A 22,851-nucleotide genomic window follows, 5' to 3' on the forward strand; every position below is an offset into this window, starting at 1 on the left:
CTTGTATAGGTGGTTGTGATTGATGCCTCCCCAAAAACAGGAGGACATGCGAGTCTGAATTTTGAGAACGTCAGGGTCCTTCTCTGCCTTAGTGGAGGAGTTTTTCAGATACATAATTTAGATGCCCTCAAGGAAGGCTTTCAAGGCATTTGTGCCCGGGGGCAAGAAAAAATAACTATGACTTTTAAAAGTAAATCATTTTTGCTAATGCACAATTAATGCCGGGGAAGAAGAAAAAGGCAAGGGACAAAGATGGAAACTTCGATTTAAAGGAGGAATCGTGCCGGGGTATACGCATGTTTTCCTCTTGAAATCAAACACTGACGGACATTAATGCAGGCGAAGCCGCCGCCGGCCTGTCATGCTAATCTTGTGGCGGAATGGGGAGGGGTTGCTGCAAGGGAAGCAAAGTCGGAGAGGAGGACTGAGAGAGTCTGGGTTTTGGATGGGGTGGGGCGTTGGGAGGGGGGGGACAGACGAGTCCATTATGTGCATCGAAGTGCAACAATGAACCTACCCCCAAATCACATCCCTACTTTAATTCTCATGCGTTTGTGTTTGTATGCGAGTGTGAGTCTGCGCACGCAACATGAATTCATCAATGTCTGTGTATTACTGTACATGTCTGCATAACTCCTTCCTGTCCCCTTTGGCTTTCTTCTAAAGATGAAAAAAAATCCTCTACATTATGTCAAGCATGCAAATTTAATTGAATTAATGACATGAGTCCAAGCCTCTACTGTACTTGAAGGCTCCTTGTCCTTTTTTTTTCTTTCTTCCTCCTCCTTCTACTGTAGAACTGGAATGAGGAACCTAGTGTTTCAGTGTCCAACCATAACATTAGAGTCATTAACCCCTATTCCCCTCTCCTGTGCTCTGGGGTATAGAACAACTCTGCAAGGCCTCTGAGTAAACCCCTCACTCTCTGTACAGGCCTTCGTCTAAAGCCATTTAAATCCCCCTACCTCCATATCTCCACTACATAACGCTGGCTTTGCTGCGGCAATTCTCTCGGCCTCAGTGCAGTGTTTTTGAATTCCTTCATAGGTATCTGTGGTATTTGTCCATTTATCCATCTTTCATAAGCCTTAAACTCAGCTTTGGCTGCCTGTACTTCTGTTTCAGCTTTGAGAATTTTTAGATCCAGATTTTTTTTCATTGTATTCTGAGTCAGTAGTGTGGTCTGGGATGTTATTTAACCCTGGGTTTGGTTTCCGTCCAGGAGATGGCTTAGACAACAGCGTTGCATCGCCTGGAACAGGGGATGACGATGATCCGGACAAGGATAAGAAGAGGCAGAAAAAGCGTGGCATATTCCCCAAGGTGGCCACGAACATCATGAGGGCGTGGCTGTTCCAGCATCTCACGGTAAGCACTGCAATTACTTTTTTTTTGGGGGGGGGCGCATACAAGTGTATGAAAACAACTCAGGTAGAAACACACACACACACCCACACTCAAAGAAAGCATGCCCAGACACACACACACACACACAGCTGTCACATAGTCGTTACTGAGGGAGTGAGTGACGGCAGCGTGGTGATGCTCACCTGTCAGCCACCTGTCAGAGAGACACAGTGACCAGGTCAATCTAATCAGTTTGGACTGTTTACTCTGCTCAGCACACTCTTAGTAAGAGGGAGATGGCCCAGCAATCCATGACATTTACTCCAATATGAGATGTGCTGTTTGTTTGGCCTGAGGTTTTTCTGGGGCAGACAGAGAGAGTTAGTAACTGGAGAATGACTGTGCATGTAAAGGTGTGTAAAGATTTAGGTCGACTACACAGATTTTTGAAACTTCTATACCCGATCTACAGCTTTGCCATGTATTTAAACGCTGTTTTATCATTGGAATGAGTGAAGATTCACATTTTCACATTTCTAAATCTGCTTGACTTGGTGACATGCTAGCTCATATTTGAGGCTGAGATGGTGCATGCTAATATATTTCTCCTCTATAGCTGAGAGGAAATTGTTTGTTTGCCAAACAGTTCAGTCAGACAGCTCTTTCACTTCACTGAGCACAGCGATGCAATATGGCTTGGATTAAATATGCAGATGCCACAGTAATTCAAACTTAGCTGGTAAAATAATGAAATACTCTTTGCTTTGCTGTTTTCTGTATGTGTCAGTCTGCTTGTCTGTCTGTCTGTGTGTGTCATGTATAAGGGGGTGGACCACCCCCCCCACCCCCCCACCCCTAATGTCAGGACATTATCAGAACATCAGGCTGTATTGATTTTGCAATGCAGGTCAGATTTCAGGAGGAGGTGGCCACGCCAGGACACATAAGCTGCTCTCTGAACACGTGGCTCCCTGTCCCAGAGATGGAGGGACAATGTGGGGGGAAGGGAGAAGTAAAAGAAGAGAGAGAGAAAGTAGAGGAGACTTAGTTTAGAGCTTCAGCCTTATGGATCATCCCCACATTTAAGAGGGTCAGGTGCCCTCCGTGCACCCTGTGCTCCTCCCCACCCCACACCCAGCTAACAGTGCCCACTCCCTGCCCAAAGCCCCTGTACCCTGATTATCTAACCAAAAGCCCAAGTAATGAGTGGCCAGCAAATACGACCTAATTGAAAGGGCTGTAAATCCATTACATATTGGTCAGGGATAATCAGGAGTGCTTTAATCACTTTTATCTATTCAGGAGCAGTGAAGCTGCAACAGCAAAGCCCTGAGCCTCGCAGGCCTTAGCGGCTCCACCACACCAGTCTGCATGCTTATTATTCTCATCATTATCAAAATGACTTCACAGCTGTTCACAGCTCCATCGCTTTCCCTGACTGGAGACCTCTCACCAAAACGTACACACCAAGCTTTATTCAGAAGCTGAGGGCGGGAGGGAGGCAAAACTTTTTCCTTTTTTTTTTTTTTTTAATTTGAGAGCAATTCTTTTTCTTTTTTTTTCCTGCTTTAGGTCTTTTTCCACCCTCGAGCTTGGAGTAGAATACCTCGTTTGTGTACGAAGGGGACAAACAACAAAGGCAAAATGTTTTATTTAAGCAGAATTTACTGTATGTTCATATCCGCAAGGACATAAACACACCTTATGTGAGTTTAGACTAGAAATTTCCTCATAATTTGGCATCTTTCCTGGTAAAAGCCTCACACAGCTTCAGCGCTCTTCCTCTGCAAAAGATGCGGAAAGAAAGACAGAATGACGCATACAGAGCGTTTGGAAGAGTCGCCAGCAATTTTCTTTAGAATTGTTTTAAAATTGAATTGAAAGAGTGGAAAGGAAAAGAGGAGGGGAGAAGCCCAATGTTGGGCACAGGCGCATTTTTCAGAGAGCTGGTTAATTCAGACAGAGAGGAGCTTTCAAGGCCCTCTTTTTCTCTGACCCTCTCCTTTATCACATCCCTTGCTTGTAGATGTTCTCTCCAATCTTTATTTGTTTCTTTTGTGCAAAACCCTGGCCAGTCTTGTACAAATAATAATCCCTCCCTTTTAACCTGCCTTCATTTCTCTGCTGAGGAAGAGGACTAATTGAATTATCCCCCTTCTCTTCTCACCATCCAATTCTCCCACCCATAAACTCTCTCACTCTCCCTCTCTCTCCCTCACCCACACCCACCCACACACACACACACACACACACACACACTCACACGCCCATTAGCCATTCTCCTTTCTTTTAATTTGTTAAGCAAATGTATTTTCCATTGCTGGATGCGTTTGTGCAAGGGTGAATTCTTGGGGACTTTGGCCCCTGAATGGCCTATAGCGGCATTCTGCCATTCACGCATTCATTAACTGAGAGGTGAGGAGTGAAAGGAGTGGCCTTGTATTTTCTCAAACTGCAGGGCCAGCATGGAGCTCCTCTTCCATGAGCCACAGGGGTCTCTCTACATATGTTCTCAACATCCAGCCATTGTCACATCTTCTGAAAAGCTCAAAAGGATAGGACCCCCCTTCAGACACAGAAAAACAACACAGGCCAATAGTAACAACTGTTGGCTTTTGGATTCAGTATAACAAAATTGCCCTCACCCCTCTCCCCTCCATCCCTCCTTCCTCCTTCCCTCGCCTTACTCTGACCTCACACTCTCCTGAGAGAAATCACAGGATGGTTTTCTCCAGGTCAGTCACATAAAGAAAGTAATTTTAACTCATATTTACCATAAACCCTGCTGTGCCAACATTCCAACTGATGTGGTTTTTGGTGCTATAAACATCTCACAAAACAAGCAAAGGTTCCACAGTTACTGTATTGAGAGTCTGTGATAACCCTGACCTCTTTTATGTTAAGGCCATATGCACATGCACAACAGAGCATGTGATCTGGCAGCCTTAAATGCCCCATATGTAGTTGGCAAACGGCTGCACAGATCAGCTGGTGTTAGCTGGCAGAAGAGGGTCAGACTGTCTCTCCACTCCCTCCTCCTATCCTCCCACCCACTCCTTCTCTCTCTCTAATACCCCCCCTCCCCTCTCCATGAGTTTCTGGATGTATTCCAGCCACATTAGTGGAAGGGAAATCCCAGACTGTTGGTATAAGCTTTTCAATACTACAGGGAGATTATGTTATCAGAAAGGTAAACTTCACTGTTAGGGGTAAAATGTTCTAGTGCACTTCAAAAGCATGGGCTGCAGAATTCAGGAGAGGAAGTGAGAGTTGGATAGGTAGATAGTGGCAATATAAGATAGCAGAAAAGAAATGATGAGAGAAGGGGGAAAATAGAGAGGCAGTGATGGGAGTTCTTTTCTTATTGTTGCAAAAGGTGATGCCCTTTTGTTTGGGAAAAGCAAACTCTAAAATCTACAATTAGCCCCTCAGTGCCCCCAGCCTTCCTTCCCTCTCACCCCCTGCTAGCCCCCCGCTAGCCCTTACTCACCCCTGTAAAGACAAGGGTCGGCCTTGCAATAAAAACAGGAAGCACTCAGATACAAAGATACCACTCTGGGCTCTGGCCTTGTCTTTTGACTAGTGTAAACCCTCAAACACCTATGAAAATAAATAGGGGACCTCAGGAGCAAACGGGGCCAGTTGAGAGTTTGCACACGTGTGTATGTGTGAGCTTAAAAGGAGGGAGGGAGGGATTGAGTGAGAGTGGTCAGTCAGATGAGTAAGTAGGTAGCCCTCTCAAGCATCAAGCGTCTCAGGTTTTGTGCCGGGCCACCCTTTGGCATGGGTGTTTGGGGAAATGCTGTTAAGCTGCTAAGCCAGGTGTATTGGTCCCCTGGGCTCCTTGAAAGGGAAGTGATATATCCCTTGGTCATTTGGAAAGTCCATGGACTGTGAGCAGTAGAACTGTGTGTTCAGATGAGAAATGTTTACGTATGATCGATGGTATTTGAATATAGCTATTAGTAAAACATATCATTGTCTTTTATCCTGCAAAGCTTAACACTAATATATTGATTCATAAACAGTGTTTTTGACTGAACTGATAAAAAGAAAATATTGTGCTTTTTCTTACGCTCAAATCAGAACTCAAAAGATGCCATCATGCCCATATGAACCCTGTTAATACAGGCGTTAACCAGAGTGAGGGCACATCACACTTTGTGAGGAGATGAGTGCATTGTGCTGCAAACATCATTAGATACACTAGTGACAGTGGCTACACCCCCCCTCCACTCCACTCCCAATCCAAGCCCAACATAGCATTAGTCTCCATGACAACTGGGTGTCATCGTCAGGTCGAGCCCTCCTATGGGAGCTGCTCTCTCGACCGCCCTTTATAGACGCACATAAAAGAGCCAGCTAGGGTCATTCACAAGACATGGGCGCAGGCAAGGCCCGAACCCTGACAACGGATGTTTGTACCCATATGATAAACAAGTGTATAAGTCCATCCTTCGAAAAAGAGAGGGCATGTTGTTTGCATAGACTAAACAGTCAGCCCTGTAGTATTCCCAGTTTTGTTTAAGCTCTTCTAGTCCTTCTAATCCTTGTGCGTTGTTCCAGTACAAGCAGTATTTAACTGGTGGAGACACACATCTGCAAACAGTTTGAAATACCAAGCCTGTCCTCCTTTTACATTGAAGTGCTGAAAGCTGTTTATTCCATATTTGTTGCTGCCGACTTTATCTTTCCAGTATACACGGCACAATACTTTAAAAAATGTATTCATAATTAGTTCACTTACTTTTCATCTAGTGTGATTACATTGTTTATTTGTTTGGATTTTACATGTATTTGTGTTTGGAAAGACTGTATAACAAAAAGTCAACTTTTCAAAAGTCAGAAATAACATAAAGAAAGTTACTTTAGTCTGTGTTTCAGTGGTGCACAATCAAAATCTGTTTGCTTTTCACCTCCTTAGGTTGCTGTGTGAGTTTCGATGAAGAGACGGTAGAGACAAAGGAGAGGCTGGGAGGGGGTTTAGGGGTAAGAGCAAGGGTGAGGAGGGGGTAAAGAGGGGGCTCCTAAGGGTCACAGAGGTGGAAGCCTGGAGGAGGCCCACACACTAATCTGTCATGTGCTCGTTTGCCTCGGAGCCCAAAAGTCAGCTCTCCAGTCACCCGTAGCAACCCAAGGCGACAGTTTGGTTCACTGCCACTGCCCAAATGTGTGACTATCAGTGGGAGACTCAGGGAAAAGAGTCATCACATTACTTTTGTGACAATGCCCACTGCTTTGTGCGTGTGTTTGAAAAACACACGTTAGTGACAATATGACAGGATAGTTTGGCGATGTTAAGCACAGGAGTCATTGAAAGTCACTGATAATGACTGTGGAGGAGATCTTCGGGAGGGGGAGAGGGGTTGAGGTTTGGTGCCTAGCTATTGTCTACTCACTATGTTCTAATGTTGGCTGCTCAGCCACCCTGGTAAACAGACACAAGCCACCTCAGTCTGCCATCTGTTCTTCCACAGAGGGGCTACTACAGAGGGGCTATCACAGCATGGACAGACCTCACAGGGAAAGATACTCAGACATTAAAGAGAAATGATACTCAAGAAATAATTTATTTTACACAACTATTTCACCTTCCTTGTCAGTACTCATGAACTAATTTTACCCCCATGTGTCAACAAGATGCTTTTTTTTTTCTAGAAGGAGAGTTCAGAAAACAGAATGAAAGTCTAGAAGGGGGATCCAGTGACTTCCCATTTTCACAGGCTGTATAATTATACGACGGGCCGCATCAACTTCGCCATCTCAGCTTTGCGGTAATTTCCAAGTGTTAGTGTGTCACAGCTCTGTGACTGACTCAAGCCTTGTTTACAGTGTGCTTTGGCATAGTTGGTAGCTGTTGCAGAGGTTTAGTGCTGCATTAGAATGTAATAAGCCCTAATTCGTTTCATGCTCCGACACCAGACCTTTACACTTTGCCCCCTAATCCAGATCTGTCGTAGTTCTACTTCAAAGCCAACTTACCCCACATGGAATCCACTGACATATAAAGCATTGCATCTTAACATTGCATACACTATGAGATGTGTAGTAGGCATGTTTTCAGTTTTTTAAAATTCTTATAAGCTTGATTATCCTGAAAATGAGCGTCATTTTATTGTGCATGTGGAAATACGGTGATACCTGTATAACCCCACCACTTCTCCTCCCTCTGCCTCATGTTTTTTTTTTCTTTTTCCCTCCCCCCAGTTAATTTTCATTCCTGCTGTTTGCATCTTAATGCAGATTGTTTAATGAAGTAGCAGAAATGAGTGCTTTCGCAAAGGGACTGTTTACGACATGTTCCCACTGCATGGAGGTGATTAAGCTGTGCGAAGCTGCACAGTGTTTGCCAAAGAAAAAGAGCAGCCCACAACACATCCTCCAGTAAGACAACAACAAAATCAAAGCAAAGGAGGAGAATGTTTCCCTGAAATTTGATGCAATGCTCGTTTCTTTAAATGAGGGTTTTGCCATGGGGGTGTCCTCATGGAAGACCGGGAGCGCAGTATGAGTTTGACTGGCCCCTGCAGAGGTGACTGCACATGCCTCTGACCGCAGCAGAATACAAACAGAGCTCGGCCTGTGGAGGGCAGTGGGATTTATAAACTCACAGCTCTGAACTGTGAGAGACTCTTCCAAGAACCCACACGCAAGAAGCTGAGGAGGCTTCTTTAAGGCCCTACGCTCCACTGAGAATAGGCCCCGGCCAGGGAACATTTCCCTGCCTTCAGCACAGCAGCGCAATCCACTGCTGTAGTCATAACACTGATCTGTTGGCTAGGACCTGACTCTATGGGAAATAGGGCGGAATGACGTCATGTGTAATAAGGGACTCCGCAAGGTAGTCTGTGATAGCATACATGCCCCTGGTGAAAAACCAGGGTTATTAAGATGGTGGTAGCTGATTCTGTGCCGCTTTCCCTTTTCTACACTTTTGGGGTTATCTTACTCATAACAAAATGTATAAGAGGATTTTGGTTTCACATCTTAGCGCTAGTTTCCTTAAATTACCCCTTACCCTTCCAGGGGTACCGCCCTGCAGGCTAGCCTCATCCCCCCACGGTTGATTGCGGGGTTGTGGCAAGAGCTGCTAGAAACGGTGGCTGCTGCATGCTGGGGACCATGGAGGCCAATGAGATTCTGCTGCAGGCCTTCGAGCTGCCCCAACATTTCTTTGATATTCATATCACACCAAGAGAGGAAAATGCAAAAGGGAAAAAGGGAGGCAGCGCGAGCGGTGAAACGGCAAACCAGGCTAAAGAAGGGAGGGAGGCAAGGAAAGAGAAAAGGTTGAGGGATGGAGGCATTGAGCAGAAATCAAAAACAGACCTTGTGTTTCACTGTTTGGTTTGTCATGGGACCCTGGCTGCACCAAATCCCACTCCTGCCATTTTGTGTGATTTTTCTCCCCTCCCTTCCTACTCTTCTCAAATGCATGCTTTTGTTTTGCCCAGCGCTCAGTCCAGGGGCAGGCAGTGGGATTCCTGCACAGTGGGGTCCTTATAACTGGGAGCCATGTCTCTTGTTCTCACCTCTTCCCCCCACTTCCTCACCTTTTCATTTTTTTCTCCCATTGATATCCTCTCTTTCCCTCTCAGAACACATGGACTGTTTTTTTTTTAAGAGAGAGCCCAGTCCACATCAAAGACTGAGGCTGAGCGGGTCAATTTGTTGCTGCTTTCCCCGACTCTTCCCCCTCCACTAGCCTCGGTGGACCCTCCCTGCACCGCAGCCATTTACCCAGAATGCTCCATTGCTCAAGCAGCTCTGCCTCACATATATATCGAGCCACGTGTTTTCGGAGTCTGTCCTAGAGCAGACCTAGTTCAGTTCAGACCTCTAAATTTCTCTGCAGCCACATCCCCCAAAGATCATGTAAAGCTATACACATGAGCGTGTGTGATAGATAGCAACGCCTGTATCAAAAAATAGCTGTACCATACACTGATAAGAAAAAGCAGATGGATAGAGGAAGAAGAGAATCAAAGAAAAAAATCAAATGAAAATAAAAAAATAAATATATAAATCCAAATCTAAGCAGAGCAGGCCTTGGCTCCAGATGTGAATCTCTCTGAATATTGATCGTGGGGAAAGCCAGTCCCCCATATCCCCAGGGCTGCAGCGGCTGACACACAAAGCACCTCTCTAAAGCCCATAAACCAGCTTGTACAATTATTTAGATAAAGAGGGCGACAACAGCAGTGTATGCCTCCCAACCCAGAACCTCCTCCTTGGCTCTCATCCTCCTACTACTACTCCTGCTCCTCCTTTTCCCTCTTTTTTCTCATCCAGCATGAAGATGAAGAAATGAAGAAAAAGGGGGGCAAATGTGTAATTAGCCACACGTTCCTGAATCCTCCTTAATGTTCATTACTGAAACCAGGGGCAATTACTAGTTCAAAGGGGTTTAGGGCACCCGCAGCCCGCATAATCAGTCGCAAATTAAGCACCGCTCATTTGTCACAGCACAGCACGCATGCTTGTATGTGCACACAGACACACACATGCATGCATGCTGTCAGAGTTGAGTCATAGACAGGCTGACAGGCATCAATTTCCATACAGGCACAAATCTCAGCTACCCCAAGGCACTGGGTTAGGTCGCCCAATCCTCTTATGCTCTGATACTTTGTTTTCACTAACAACACCTTCACCTTAGCTTGCTCGACATTATACTGTATCCTACTTGTATTCATCCTCTTATAGGTGTCCTGTTTGCACTCACAATCCCTGCTACCACCTGTCCCATCCTGTCTGCATTTTGCAGCTTTCTTTTTTAAACCTCTATCTTCCTCTGTGCCTGTCTCTCCCCACCTGGCTGTGTCTCTGCAACACGTGACAGTGTGTGTTTCATGTCTGCCCCCGGAGGTGTATCTCGGTTACCTCTGGGGCCAGGTCACAATGGCTAATCCTGTCTTCAGGTGGCTCTTTAGCACACTGAGAGGAGAGCTCGCAGAACCGGAGGTGAGCTCCTGTTACAGGACTCCCTGACCAGGGGTCACCTCCGACACTGTCAGAATACACACACACACATGCACATACACACAAACACACACATGTCCTGGCAGATAAGCAAAGAATGCTTGCACATGCATGCACACAAATATACATATAATCTGGTACCAAAGTTTTCACACAGACACTCAAACAAACACTGTCACTCAAACACATTGAGCCTGCTTATCTATCCCAGGTGGCTCAGCCTTCATCTCTCTCCTCCCTTGTTCTGCTTTATCTGTCTACTGTACTACTCCTCTTCTAGTCTTTCTCTGTCCTCTCTCGTTCCCAGATCAGTCAGACTCTTGTTCACATTAGGATTCCCTGATATGATCTCCATGAAGCCTTGCTCTAGTGGCCATGCGTTGCCTGTCCTGCTTGGCACCCTCATTGTTTAAGTTCCTCTCACACGGGGGACACAGGCAGGTCTCCAGTGAATTGAATGGAGCCCTATCATGTGTGGCTCTGCCTCAGCGTAGTGGGAGAGAGAACTCATTTTTCACTAGGGGAACGACATCCATCTCAGCAGCCAAACGCTGGCTGTTTCATTAAGTAGCCCATCCAGGCAGACAGATGTGTTCACCACACAGCCATGTTTGCCTATGCAAGAGCGTGTATTAACCCACAATCCTTTGGGGGAGATTAATAGGCTACCAGCCCCTTTCCATTGATTATCTCCATGCCATTTTCCCCTCCTTTCCTTGGCTAGATATTAAAAACTAATGAAGCCTATTGAAAATGGGAACCGCGAGGCTCTTCACGGATCATTTTAGGTTATTTGGACTCAAACAGAGAGGGATCTCTTTAAGGCACAGTTTGAGTCGAATTAAGAAAATAAATGTGGAGAGCAGTGTTGAAGAAACAGAAGGAAAAAAGAGGAGAGAGTGTGACTGTAAAAAAGATGTGTGTTTAAGAAAAGACAACTCTACTCTGACACATGGAGCGGAGACACGGCAGATGTTAGCAATTCCAGAGCATAGCAAAGCATTCCTAGTGTTGGAACCACGTCCTAATTGCCATAATGGAGGTGGTAAGCGCTGACAGTAATGGAGTCGTGGGGATCCATCCCCAGCAACCTGAATTAGGGGCCACTTGGCAGATCCACTTCAAGATGGCCTGTGTTTTTTTTCAGTGTTCTGCAAAGTTTTTTTATCTTGCTTCTTCAGACAGAATTGTTCTGTAGCGTGATCAACTTTCTCACCCCCGCCACGCTCTTAGAAGTTGGGGGCTCTGTAGTGTCGGAGTGTGGCGTGGGGATGAGGGCATATGAGATCGATGAGTCGGAGAGAACTGGGCGGCGAGTGAGCAAAGAGTTAAAAGTGTCCGTGTGATGGGCTCACCTTTGCACCAGGCTTGGTGAAAGGCGGCGGGGTGCTGTCGGGGAAAATGACTTCCTGAGACATTACCATCAATCACCAGACAGGTCAGGCCCCCCAATCCCGCCATGAGGATGGAGGAGAAGAGAGGGGGATGGGGATTGAGGATTAGACTAGAGGGGACGAAAACAGGAGAGGAAGACTGGGTTAAGGCATGTAGGGGAACAGACTATTAACAATCTCTTTCTCTCACTGTCCGACTGTTTTATGTCTTTCTCTTCCTCTGCCTATCTGTCTCCCTCTGTCTTTCTCTCTCTCTATTTTCCGGTCCTCCATAAAACGGCTACCCAGGCATTCAGGAACGGCCCCTGCTGGTCAGAGTCCTCTCCTCGGCTCAATTGCATCATTAATTATTCCGAAGGCAGTGGGCTAGAAGCAAATCTAAAGAGAGAAAGAGAAATAGAGAGGGAGCAAGAGTTAGATGGAGAGATGGGGTACAGCTGTCGAACACCCCCAGTTGGTCTTGCTCTCACTCTCTTTCTCTCTCTGTCTCTTTCTCTTTCTGTAAATGAAGGATGGGAGAGGGGAGGGGCTTGGGTTACCTCAGTGAGCGGTTGTGTTACATTCCTGAGAAGGGAAGGGGTAGGGGGGTGGTTCAACGAGTTGTTGAAAAGAACACAGACGCTTGTCAACAGCTTTCGAGCTGGGGAGCCATCATGCCTTGCTTTAGGCCCGGAGGTCAATGACCTTGCATTGCACCCCAGATAGAGAGAGGTAGAGGGAAACAGCAAGAGAGGGAGGGAGAGTGAGAGAGAGAGAGGGAGAAAACCACGAAAAGCTACGGCAAATCCACCATACGGTGCGTGTCACTGCTTGTCTGTGGCAGAGGTCAGTCAAAAGCCTCAAAAATCTCCAAATCCTTCTCTTTCTCTCTTCACCCATAAAACATTGTACGTGAGCAGCAGCTGGGCGAGCGTAGATTAGCTCTCTCCAAAGCACTAGTGGAGGCGAAGGAAGAGGAGAGGCAGACAGAGAGACACAGAGAAAACGGCAAGCGCTGGCAGTCACGGCAAAATGGCCCATTAGATTTAAGGAGTAAAAGTTCATCAGCTTTATTAATGGGAAGGTATATAAATGAAGTATGAATTACCTGACTTTTATGGAGTGGCGAGAGTGAAACTGGAGTGTCTTATGATATAATGTTTTAGTGAGCTGTTCTGAGCGCTCTGATGAGCAGGCTGCAGAGAGGAGGAGGAGGAGAAAAGAGTGGAGAGAGAGACAGAAAGGGAGAGAGAGAGAGACTGAAGTGTGCTGGGGTCCCCTGAGTCCAGCGGCTGGAAGGTTGCCTGATTGTTGCTAACATGCGTAGCTGATCGGGTTAGCTTGGAGACAGGGACGTTTGTAGCTTCCAGGCTTATTCTTTGCGTGTCATTAACTAGCATAGTAAAAATTGTCGGCACAGAAGGAAAAAAAAAAAAGGTCAGCCACATTTCTGATTTTGTTGCTCTACCACACGTGCAAACACAAGTGTGCAGCTACAGCCAAACAAGCTGCAGTCGCATGCATGTACAAGCACGTTCAGAAACACGCATGTATGCCCACATACAGTATATGCGAGCACAGGGACACACACACATACACACGCCAGTGCGCAGACAGACCCACCCACCCACACACACACACACACATGCTCCCCACCATCCTGTAATAAGCGGTAAGCTGAGCTAGCTGATGGTCATCCTCCCATGGGGCTGCTGGGTGGCTGCCAACTTCCTGCCTGCTTTGTCAGTGGATAAAGCCCCTAACAAACGAGAGGGCTGTAGCTAGGCAGGCCAGCCAGGTCAAAGGTCACCTCGGCCCCCAGGCAGGATTGAGCCTAAGAGCACTACAAGGAGAGAGAGGGAGAGGATGGAAGAATGCACTTAAAGATTGGCTGCTATTAACCAGGCCTAAAAGCTATATCCTTCTCTTCTCTTCTCTTCTCTTCTCTTCTCTTCTCTTCTCTTCTCTTCTCTTCTCTTCTCTTCTTTTCTCTTCTCTTCTCTTCGGCGGCACCTCATAAAGGCATTTTAACTCCCATCACATGTCGACTCCCCTTTGAGGAACATTAAGAAAGTGAAAGATCCTGAGGGCATTTGTCAGTCCACACAGTCCCATGCAGCCAGCCGCCCCTGGGTGTTGAGCAATGACAGGAGATATCTCCTTGACTCATACACCCGTAGATGAAAGGAGAGCTCAGAAGATGTGCATTTCTGAGAGGCAAAAACGGCAGTAAAAGAGAACAGACACAACAGGTAGGGACGGGGTGGTGACTGATCAGGGCTTGGCTGGCTTTGTTCCATGGAAGTACTTGTGATCTCAGATGAATGCACCTATGGTTACCATGAGCTATGCTCCTCTGTCTCACTGACAGGGACATGATCTGAAGTGTCTGTCTGTCATGGGCCTAAGAGCAGAGAAGAAAAAGGGAGACAGCAGAGGAGAGGAGAGAAAATCTTTCTTTCCACCCCAGCTGTCCATTCAGAGGGAGTGAAAATTTGACATGGTCGACTTGAATGCATTTAGCATCATTAGCAAACAGGAAGTGTCCCCTGCAGCTGTTTTTTGGCGGGGGAGGGGGGTGTTCCTGCCCCGCACTGTAATGGACAAATGTTGCCTACCATGTTTGCCTTTGATTTTTGACCTGAAAACAAAAATTGACATTACAAATGTCCTATGATATCTTCCAAATTGGCTTGACATTCCATAGCTGGCCCCAGGGGTTTCTTGTTTGTCCTCTGTAAGTGGTTGTGCTCTTGTTGTTGTGTCCTGAGGCTTGCTATTAGAACGTACTGGCCTTTCTCTCGAGAATGTGGAGTCTTAAAGAGACAGAGGGGGAGACTAGAAAGAGAGAGAGGGAGAGCGCTAAAAGAGGTCCTGGTTGTGTATTTGAATACTTATGCTCATTAAGTTAATGCACAATGAAAGGGAGAACCGTCAAGTGGAAACTCTAAGAAGCTTCTATTTGAAGAGCGAACAAACCCCCCTTTTCTCTCGCTCAGTCTGTCCATCTCTCCACAAATTAATCTGTTACTGTTTCAATTGAAGATCAGCCCCACTTTACTTTAACTTAGGAAGTTAAACAAAGTCTACCGAACACAATAGAGAAAGAGGATAAACTTAAAGAGACCCTGTATGTTAATATTAAGTCCTTTTCCCAACAGACTTTATCAACAGGCTCTAGATTGTAAGGGCTTTACTGTAGTCTCATTGGTCCCCTGTGCTTTCTCAGCATTTCTCTAGAGTGGCTTGTAAGCTTCAGTATATATCAATGGTGTCTAATAACCTAGGCCTCTTTGATGCAGACATTTATAATTATTTCAGTATATATGACACAAAGTCACATTTGTCACAATTTAGCTATGGTAATTTGTTTTAGCCTTTTAATTTTTAATTACAGAAACAGAGATTTTCCTCTTTTGGAAATAATAGTAACTGAAAAAGGTGTAAAACATTTTGAGTGTATGCAACAATTATTTTAAAGAGCCCTTTATATCCCACTCTCAGGCCTTTATATTCACTCTTAGCCAGGTCTGTCAGCACAGAAAACAGTTGTGTTTTACAGTGTGTACATACATCATTAAACCAGTGCTGATGTTTATTCAGAGGCTTAGTTCATTCACTACACTTTAGTCGTAGCTTGTGCTCTCGATGACATTATGACTGGCAACAGTGATAAGTGGTGTGGATATGAGGTTGTCTCATGCAGGCAAAGTGGGTGGGTCCTCTGCTTTGACAAGCCCTCCAGGCCTCTAATGGTCTGCTTATAGGCCCTAAAAGTCCCTTGCAAAGGCAAAACGTCAATTACATCACACTCCCAACAAGCAAAATCATAGAGGATAAAAGAACAGGAGATTCGTTCTCCGGGAATTATGTTTTTAAAAAATCTACCAAGGACTTGAAAATTTAAACTTAATGAAATTTAGAACAAAACTCTTTGTGGGAGGATGATCCTTTGGCTCAGCTGTAGTCATTGCTACAAGATGTTTTAAAGATTTCTTGAGAGCAAGTAGTGAGTGTGGCTGTGTGTTGACATCAGGCGAGCTGGAGAGCAGAGCAGAACAGAGCCGGGTGCCCCTGAGCAGGCAGTTACCACAACAAAGCCGAAAGACTGGTCTGAAAAACCAGGCCAAATTCCTGCCCTCTAGGACCTGGCTTAAAGCTTGAGCGGAAACTTTGAAAGAGGGGGGACGAGAGGAGATGAGAAGAGAGGAGGAGAAGAGAGGAGGTGGAGTGAGGAGGATATGAGACGAGGCCAGGCGGGTTAGCGCGCAGCGAGAAAGGGATAGCTGCTGGGGCCTGTGGAGTATGGCAGGAGAAGGATAGATCGACGGAAACGAGAAAGAGAGAGAGAGAGAGAGAGAGAGAGAGGGAGAGAAGGAGAGACTGAGAGGAGACCAGGCCCCTGTAAGGATGGAGGGATCATATTCCTCTTGAAAGCAGAGGGGTAGCCGTGTGGTGGAAAAAGAAGCCATGAACTCGATCTGACGATTAAATAGGCACATCTCTATGGCTGCAGGCCACAAATGAGACCAGGTCCATAACACGGCATACACACACACATGCACAGTTTATGTATATAACTGTTGCCAAACACTAATAGATCTATGGGTTGAGCTCAGTTGATCCTTGTTGGGGAGTCTTTTGCAGATTTCTATGCAGATAATGAACACAGTTTCTCCAGTTTTATTTTCTTTATTGGGTGAAAATGATATCTTTTCACCATCATTTCATTATGCATGATATCATTTGGAAACGTTCCCCTAAAACAGCGCTCTCTTCTCGTTGGTCGATCCTCTAAGTCCGGAGGTGCATTGGGATTGTGTGGGAGTGATTGCTATTTAGCCTCATGGAGCTTGGTACAATCAGATGCCTATATCTCGCATATCCTCCAGGGCTCCTTCCTCACACCCTCTCCCTCCATTCATTCCTCTCTCCTTCTGACTCCCCTCACCCACTTTACTGTTACTGTAGCTTGGCAGGCGAGCAGGGCAGTTATGCCGTAGAGCTTCTCTACAACCTTGCACCATCTCCAATGAACATAAATTAATGGTGTAGAGCAAACAGGCTGCTGGCTGGAGTCCAGGAGCTGGCTTCAGGAGCCCAGCCAGCAATTGTTGTGGGGGGCCGTGGCAGCAACAGCAGCAGTAGTAGTACTGATGCACTGCCAACCAACCAACCAACCAGCCAGCCAGCCAGTCAGGGAGGCAGACAGACAGACTGGGGGCCCTTTTGCTCTATAATAGATGCTGCAGGCCTCGCCAGTCCGCCTTGTATTTGCAATCATCACTGTTTTACTGTCAGAGGGCAGTCTGCTGAGAGCCCTTATAGTTACTGTGGAAGCTCTGGAGTCTGGAGTGAGAGAGTAGTGGTATGTTCTGAATGCAGATCGTGTGAGGTGTAGATATGGATGTACTTTCATTTGCTGTTATCAGAGGTTGGCATGCAGTGCGTGCGGTTTGTAGGTTGGCATCATGTGAGTTCTGTTTATAAGTTGGCTGTATCTGTGCATGCATGTGTGTGTGTGCAGTAGAGAGAGAGAGAGAGAAAGGCAGAGCAGCAGGGTTGAGTCATTGAGTCATGTGGCATTCTTGCCTGTTTTCAGACTGTTCTCAGGAAGCAGTGGAGTTCCCAGTAAAATAAAACAAACACCCAAAAAACACTCTACTGCCTCCCACCTCCACCCGCCCAAAAACACACAAAGGGAGGGAGTGAGAGTGAGTGATGGAAAGAGAACAGTAGAGATAAAGGTGAGCGTAGAGATGAAAAAAAAAGGAGATTGATATGATAGTAGATTTATAAGATATGGTAATGGAAAAAGAAATTTTTTTAAAAAATCGTATGTTTACACATTTCAACGCAATCAGTTTACTCCTCAGGTCAGGTGTACATATATATAAAAAATAAAAACAACTCATCATTATTGTAATTTGATACAAATAATTCTTTTCAGTTTATAGTGAATGAATTTGAAAAATTGATTCTTTTATTGCCATAGAGAAATGAAGCTTTTCTTTTTTTTAATTGTCAATTGTTAGTCTATTTGATGTTTACAGACAGAAGTAATTAACTGTATCCATTTAAATCGCACAAATCTGTCAGAAAACCGCAGCTAAAAAGTCAGATATTGCTCTGTGCATAGAAAACACTCGTGATGGATTCAAAAACTCCAACTGGATTTATTTGTCATATCTGTTTGATCTCCCGGTAATGCCGATATGCATTCAATCTCATCGTCATTTGTCAAAGAAGCCAATTGTAACGTTAATAACAACGCCAACTTGATATTTAAAATGTGCCAATCTTACCCCAGCTCAATGCTGAATCCATATTAAAATGTCATTCCTATATTTGATTGCATTTATTTCTGACAGTGAATATTATTATCATCCTCCAGTCACTTTGATTAAAAACAAATAAGATTCCAATCAATGTGAGAAAGGCATATATGAAAGGAAATACTGGGATACAATATTGCTGTAAAACTAGACACAAACTCACAATAAAGCCCATCAAATGCTGCCAACACATGAAAACATTACTATGAAAAAATAATTATATAGAATTATGTCTGTTTAGCTACAGACACTTTCATTAAGTGCAGTACTTAAAATGAATAAACAAACACTTTTACTGTATGAAACGTATATCATAGAGAAATCTGAATCCAAGAGACAAAATAGCTGGGACTACATCACACCAATCATCATCAGCAAATCCTTTGTGTTGCCATGGCACTGGGGGTAAACAGCCAATGGCCCGTGATTTCCTGGGAGTCATTAGCATGGAATAGGTTTGCAAGCCGCTGCAACCTTGTGACCTGGCTCTATAACTCATGTCACACACTGATGATGTCATTCATCAATGGGGTCCACCAGCGGCTCAGGCAAGGGGCCGCAGGTTCGGTGGGTGGAGGGGAAGGGACAGAGCAGGAAAAAGCGGTGGGGGTTGAACGGAATGGCCCGGGATAATGATTGGACTGTGGGATTTGACGACGGCAGCAAATAGGTGTCAGGAGAGTATGAAACTGATATATAGCAAGCTGGATGTTGAAGGAGTAGATGGGAGTCAGTGTGTGGTGGGAAAGGTGCGGTGTGTGTGAAGTAAGAGTGGTCCAGCAGTAGATGTGGTTATTGTATATGGTGAAATGCCAAGCTGGGCTCAGGGGGGGTTTAAGGACCGTACACAGCAGATGATGGAGCTACCTCAGCTTGTAATGTTCAGCAACCACAGGGGCCATTACATCCAGCACTATCAGAGAGCACGGAGCACATCTCACCCTGTAATTTAGCCAGCAGTCGGTAACACACACACAGACACACACACACACACACACACACACACACACACACACACACACACACACACACACACACACACACACAGAGCTCAGTTCTCAATGACTGGCAGAATTTGATCCACCTGCGTATGTGCCTGTGTTTGTGTTTATGTGTTTGTGTTGATGTTTGGCTGTGCTTTTCCAGGTTAGAAATCGGACAACATGTGTGCATCAGGATAGTGCACACGTGTGCCATTAACAGGCTTTAGCATAATTAACAGAGCTGTTTCGATTGGTGACCCGTGCTGCCTGAACAACAAATTGAAGCTGCTCATTTCTGGCTCTAATTATTTATAGACTGGCTGTTTTACGTTTTGCGGTCAATCCTCTTTTAAGGATATTGGCCTTGGTGTTTGTAACTGAACATATTGAGCGGATCCAAAGCCAGTGGGGGGATTATCAATACCATCTTTGATCTTGCTCTGTGTTTGTGTTTCATCCATTAAATAACCATGTCGTACTGTCTCCTGAGGGTAGAGAAGGACATCTCCAGGAAGAAAAACATTAGAACAGATTTAAAGCTCTGACTCTGTGTGTTCTGTTTAATAACTATTCACCAGCTCATCTCACTTTAGACTCTTTTCATATCAGATTTTTTTGTGCTTATTAGGTTATTTACTAACTTTTTTTTTCACTGAGGCAATTAACATTAAGAGGTTACTCAGAGGTCTAAATAGCTGTTCTCCAATTTCACGGCTCTGCAGCCTTGTAACCACCAGGCCCACCATGCTGGCTCACTTCTCATGTCCGTATGTGTGTGTGTTTTGCCACTGCCACCACACACCATTTTCTGTAGCTGAGATTTCAGAGTGCAATGCTTTAAGGAAAGCTGCCACAACGTAAAGTGTGGGTGGCCTGCAGTCACAGCCATAAAAAGTATGTGTGTGTGTCAGGGAGGGGGGTCAGCAAGAAAGGCGAGAGACGGAGTTGAGGACAGATGAAGAGAGGATGAGGAAAGGTTATAAAAAAGGAGTACTGTATGTGTGTGTTTGTTAATTTCTTTGTGTGTGTGCTTGGTAGAGCATATGTGCCAATGCGTGTAAGTCTTAGGGTTGGGGGTGGGGTGGGGGGGTGTAGTTTGACACAGAGAGGCAAGGAGTGGTCGGAATGAGGGTTGAGAGGAGTATGAGCAGAACTAAATAGGATTTTTTTTTTCTAGTGTCGTGGTCTATGTGGTCAGAGTAAATCTCCTTACTCAGGGGTTTTGTGTGCGAGAGGGGCTTTAACGTCCCCACTCTCCTTGATGAGACATCTTTCTTGTTTGTTCAAACCATTCATTACGTGGTGGCTGCTGGACGAGCTGTGCTGCTGGCCGGTGTATTTATCACCGGGCTAGAGCGCGCGCTTTGGCTGACAGTAAGCGATTGATGACCGGGTCTGGGCCTGAGAGGCTGAGGAAGCCTTAATACAATGTAAATGACCCACTCCCATTTCCAATCTAGACTGCTCCTCTCCCCACACCTCCATACCACATCATCTTTAGCTATGTGCCAGAGCATGTGTGTGCATGTTTGTGTACATAAAAAAGAGTGGGAGGGAGTTTGTGTACTGTTAAATTTGCAAGCATGTTTTGATTGTGACCGAGGTCATAGCTAATGTGAAAACCCCAAGGCAGCCTGGAGTGTAAGGGGGAGGGAAAAAGAGGTTGAACTCCTATTACATGTTGTTGTCCATAACATACATACACAAGCACACATGCGCATGTGGATATCTCTTCTCTGGAAATAGTGCACATTGTGCATTTTCTTGTGCATGTTTACACACACATTCATACATGCACGCACACAGACACATGCACAATAACTCATAGAAATTGCTCGGTCTCCTCTAGCCAAGGAAATGTCACCACCTGGCAATCAAAAAATGTATTTCTATACAAGCATTATCATCTTTCCTTTGTTAATGATTTTAGCATATTAAAAGGGACTACGTACACAAGTACAAATCAGATTAATCCCTCTCTGCAGCCGGGACTCATTATTTGTCCAATCTCAGCCTTGTTTGTTATTAATTGAGCACATTCCTCAAACCATTTTTTCATCTCTCCTTTAATTAAAATAGACTACATTTAGACGGCAGTACTACCTGAAAGGAGGAATCCTCTCTGCTGATATGGAACCTCACTTACATCAATTATTTCAGCAGTAAATGAGAAAATAGTTCTTGAGCAACGGTTATCATTTTCAGTTAAAACTGAATTCAATTAACACAAGCCAGGCAGACATAACCAGCTCTATAAAGTTTGCTTTCTCAATTAGTATGGAGGAGCAAAGGAAGTGGAGAAAAGAGAGTAAGTCTTGAGGCTAAAGGTATTTTCCTTGAAGGAGAAGAATGTGCATTAAGTGGAGCTTGAAACTACCTGAAAAAGGATTCAAGTGTCGCCTTTTAAAAGGAATTTTTGTGTGTGTGATTTGCAGGTGTCATATGTATGAATATTTGTATGTGTCTGTGTATTTCTGTTTGCACATTCTTGTGTGTATGTGTATGTGTATCTCTGTGTGCACACACGCTCTCTCTGTCTACAGCGGCTGAATGAAACACATAGTGTCTCATTTGTTTTGTTTGCGTGCGCCCTGACTCCTAATCTGGCCCTTAAAGACATCTGTCACCAGCGATCACTGTTGTTTTGTCATGCTTCATAGCAGGCCCAGGGGGAGCAAGGCAGCCCAAGGTCTGCCATTTATGTCAGCCCATGTTCTCTAGATTGGACCTGACACAAATAGTATCATTGCAGCCCTGGTCGCAGAATTACATTTTCAGGTAAAAAATCTTGGCGAGGCTGCGAAGGAGATTTCACAGCATTCTGTTCTTCTAGCATTAGTCTGTATTCAGCTGCTCTCTATGAAAGAGCCACCACCAGGATACATGTCAGACATTCAAGGAAAGATAAATGTATTCACTGCAAATCTGCACCCACTCATTCTGTTGCTTGGCATTATAAAAGGATTCTCAGACACCACAGTATCTGTGTTTGGCCTGCTGGAAAGTGTGCCTGTAAGTGCTTTTTTTCCCCTATGTGAGGTGCATATGTGAAGTGCATATGTTCGGCGTGTACACTATATGTTGTTTGTGTGTGGGCGTGGTGGGGATAGGGAAGGGGGTTATCACAGTTGACAGTTTTGACAAACTTGTTTGGCCAGCTCTGACAGGTTTTGCTCTGAATTGTGTGTGTGTGTGTGTCTGTGGATGTGTGTGGATGTGTGGGTGGACACGTGTAAGATGTGAATGTCTATACTGTGCAAAGGAGGGGCAGGGTTGGGTGGAGGTTACGAGAAGGTGCAGTCTTGGGTTACACAATACAACCAACAGTGGAACATATTGAATACATACAGTAATAGGCTAGATAGTAACAGATAGGAATGTGACTCGGAGCATGTGTTCTCTTTCCAGCGCTTCTCTTTATGAATGCTTACATGCGTGAATATTTATGTTAATCTGTATGTCAGAGGCTCACGTGTGTGTGTTTCTCTCTGTGTTTGCTCCTGCAGCACCCATACCCTTCTGAAGAGCAGAAGAAGCAGCTAGCCCAAGACACAGGCCTCACCATCTTACAAGTAAACAACTGGTGAGTCAAGATTTCCGCTCACCCTATCTCCACCACCAGCATCGCTCTGCCTTTCATTTTCAAAAGCCTTCGCCTCCCTCTCCCCACCAGCCAAGACAGCTAATACTCCTAAAGTGTGAAAACCGTTTATGTTCAACCCTCCCCGTCACTTATAGACACACATAGAAGCACACATGTAGACATACACACAGACAACCTTTGTGACATTATTATATTTAAGCTACCAGGATGTTCCGGTGTTATCGGCA

General features: G+C 45.2%; 1 protein-coding gene across 6 annotated transcripts in view; it reads left to right on the plus strand.

The window, feature by feature from the left end:
- Window positions 1-22,851, plus strand: part of meis2a (Meis homeobox 2a) — an 80,757-nt gene that overhangs the window by 32,916 nt on the left and 24,990 nt on the right. For 4 of the 6 annotated variants that reach the window (XM_018663438.2, XM_018663442.2, XM_018663443.2 and 1 more), the window contains exons 8-9: window positions 1,223-1,368; window positions 22,527-22,603. In XM_018663438.2, the coding sequence (XP_018518954.1) occupies window positions 1,223-1,368; window positions 22,527-22,603 (223 nt within the window). The remainder of the gene's footprint in view (window positions 1-1,222; window positions 1,369-22,526; window positions 22,604-22,851) is intronic. The other 2 variants (XM_018663439.2, XM_051078015.1) reach the window with 1 other exon arrangement.

Source organism: Lates calcarifer, linkage group LG19 (assembly GCF_001640805.2).
Source record: "Lates calcarifer isolate ASB-BC8 linkage group LG19, TLL_Latcal_v3, whole genome shotgun sequence".
Classification (NCBI taxonomy): domain Eukaryota; kingdom Metazoa; phylum Chordata; class Actinopteri; family Centropomidae; genus Lates; species Lates calcarifer.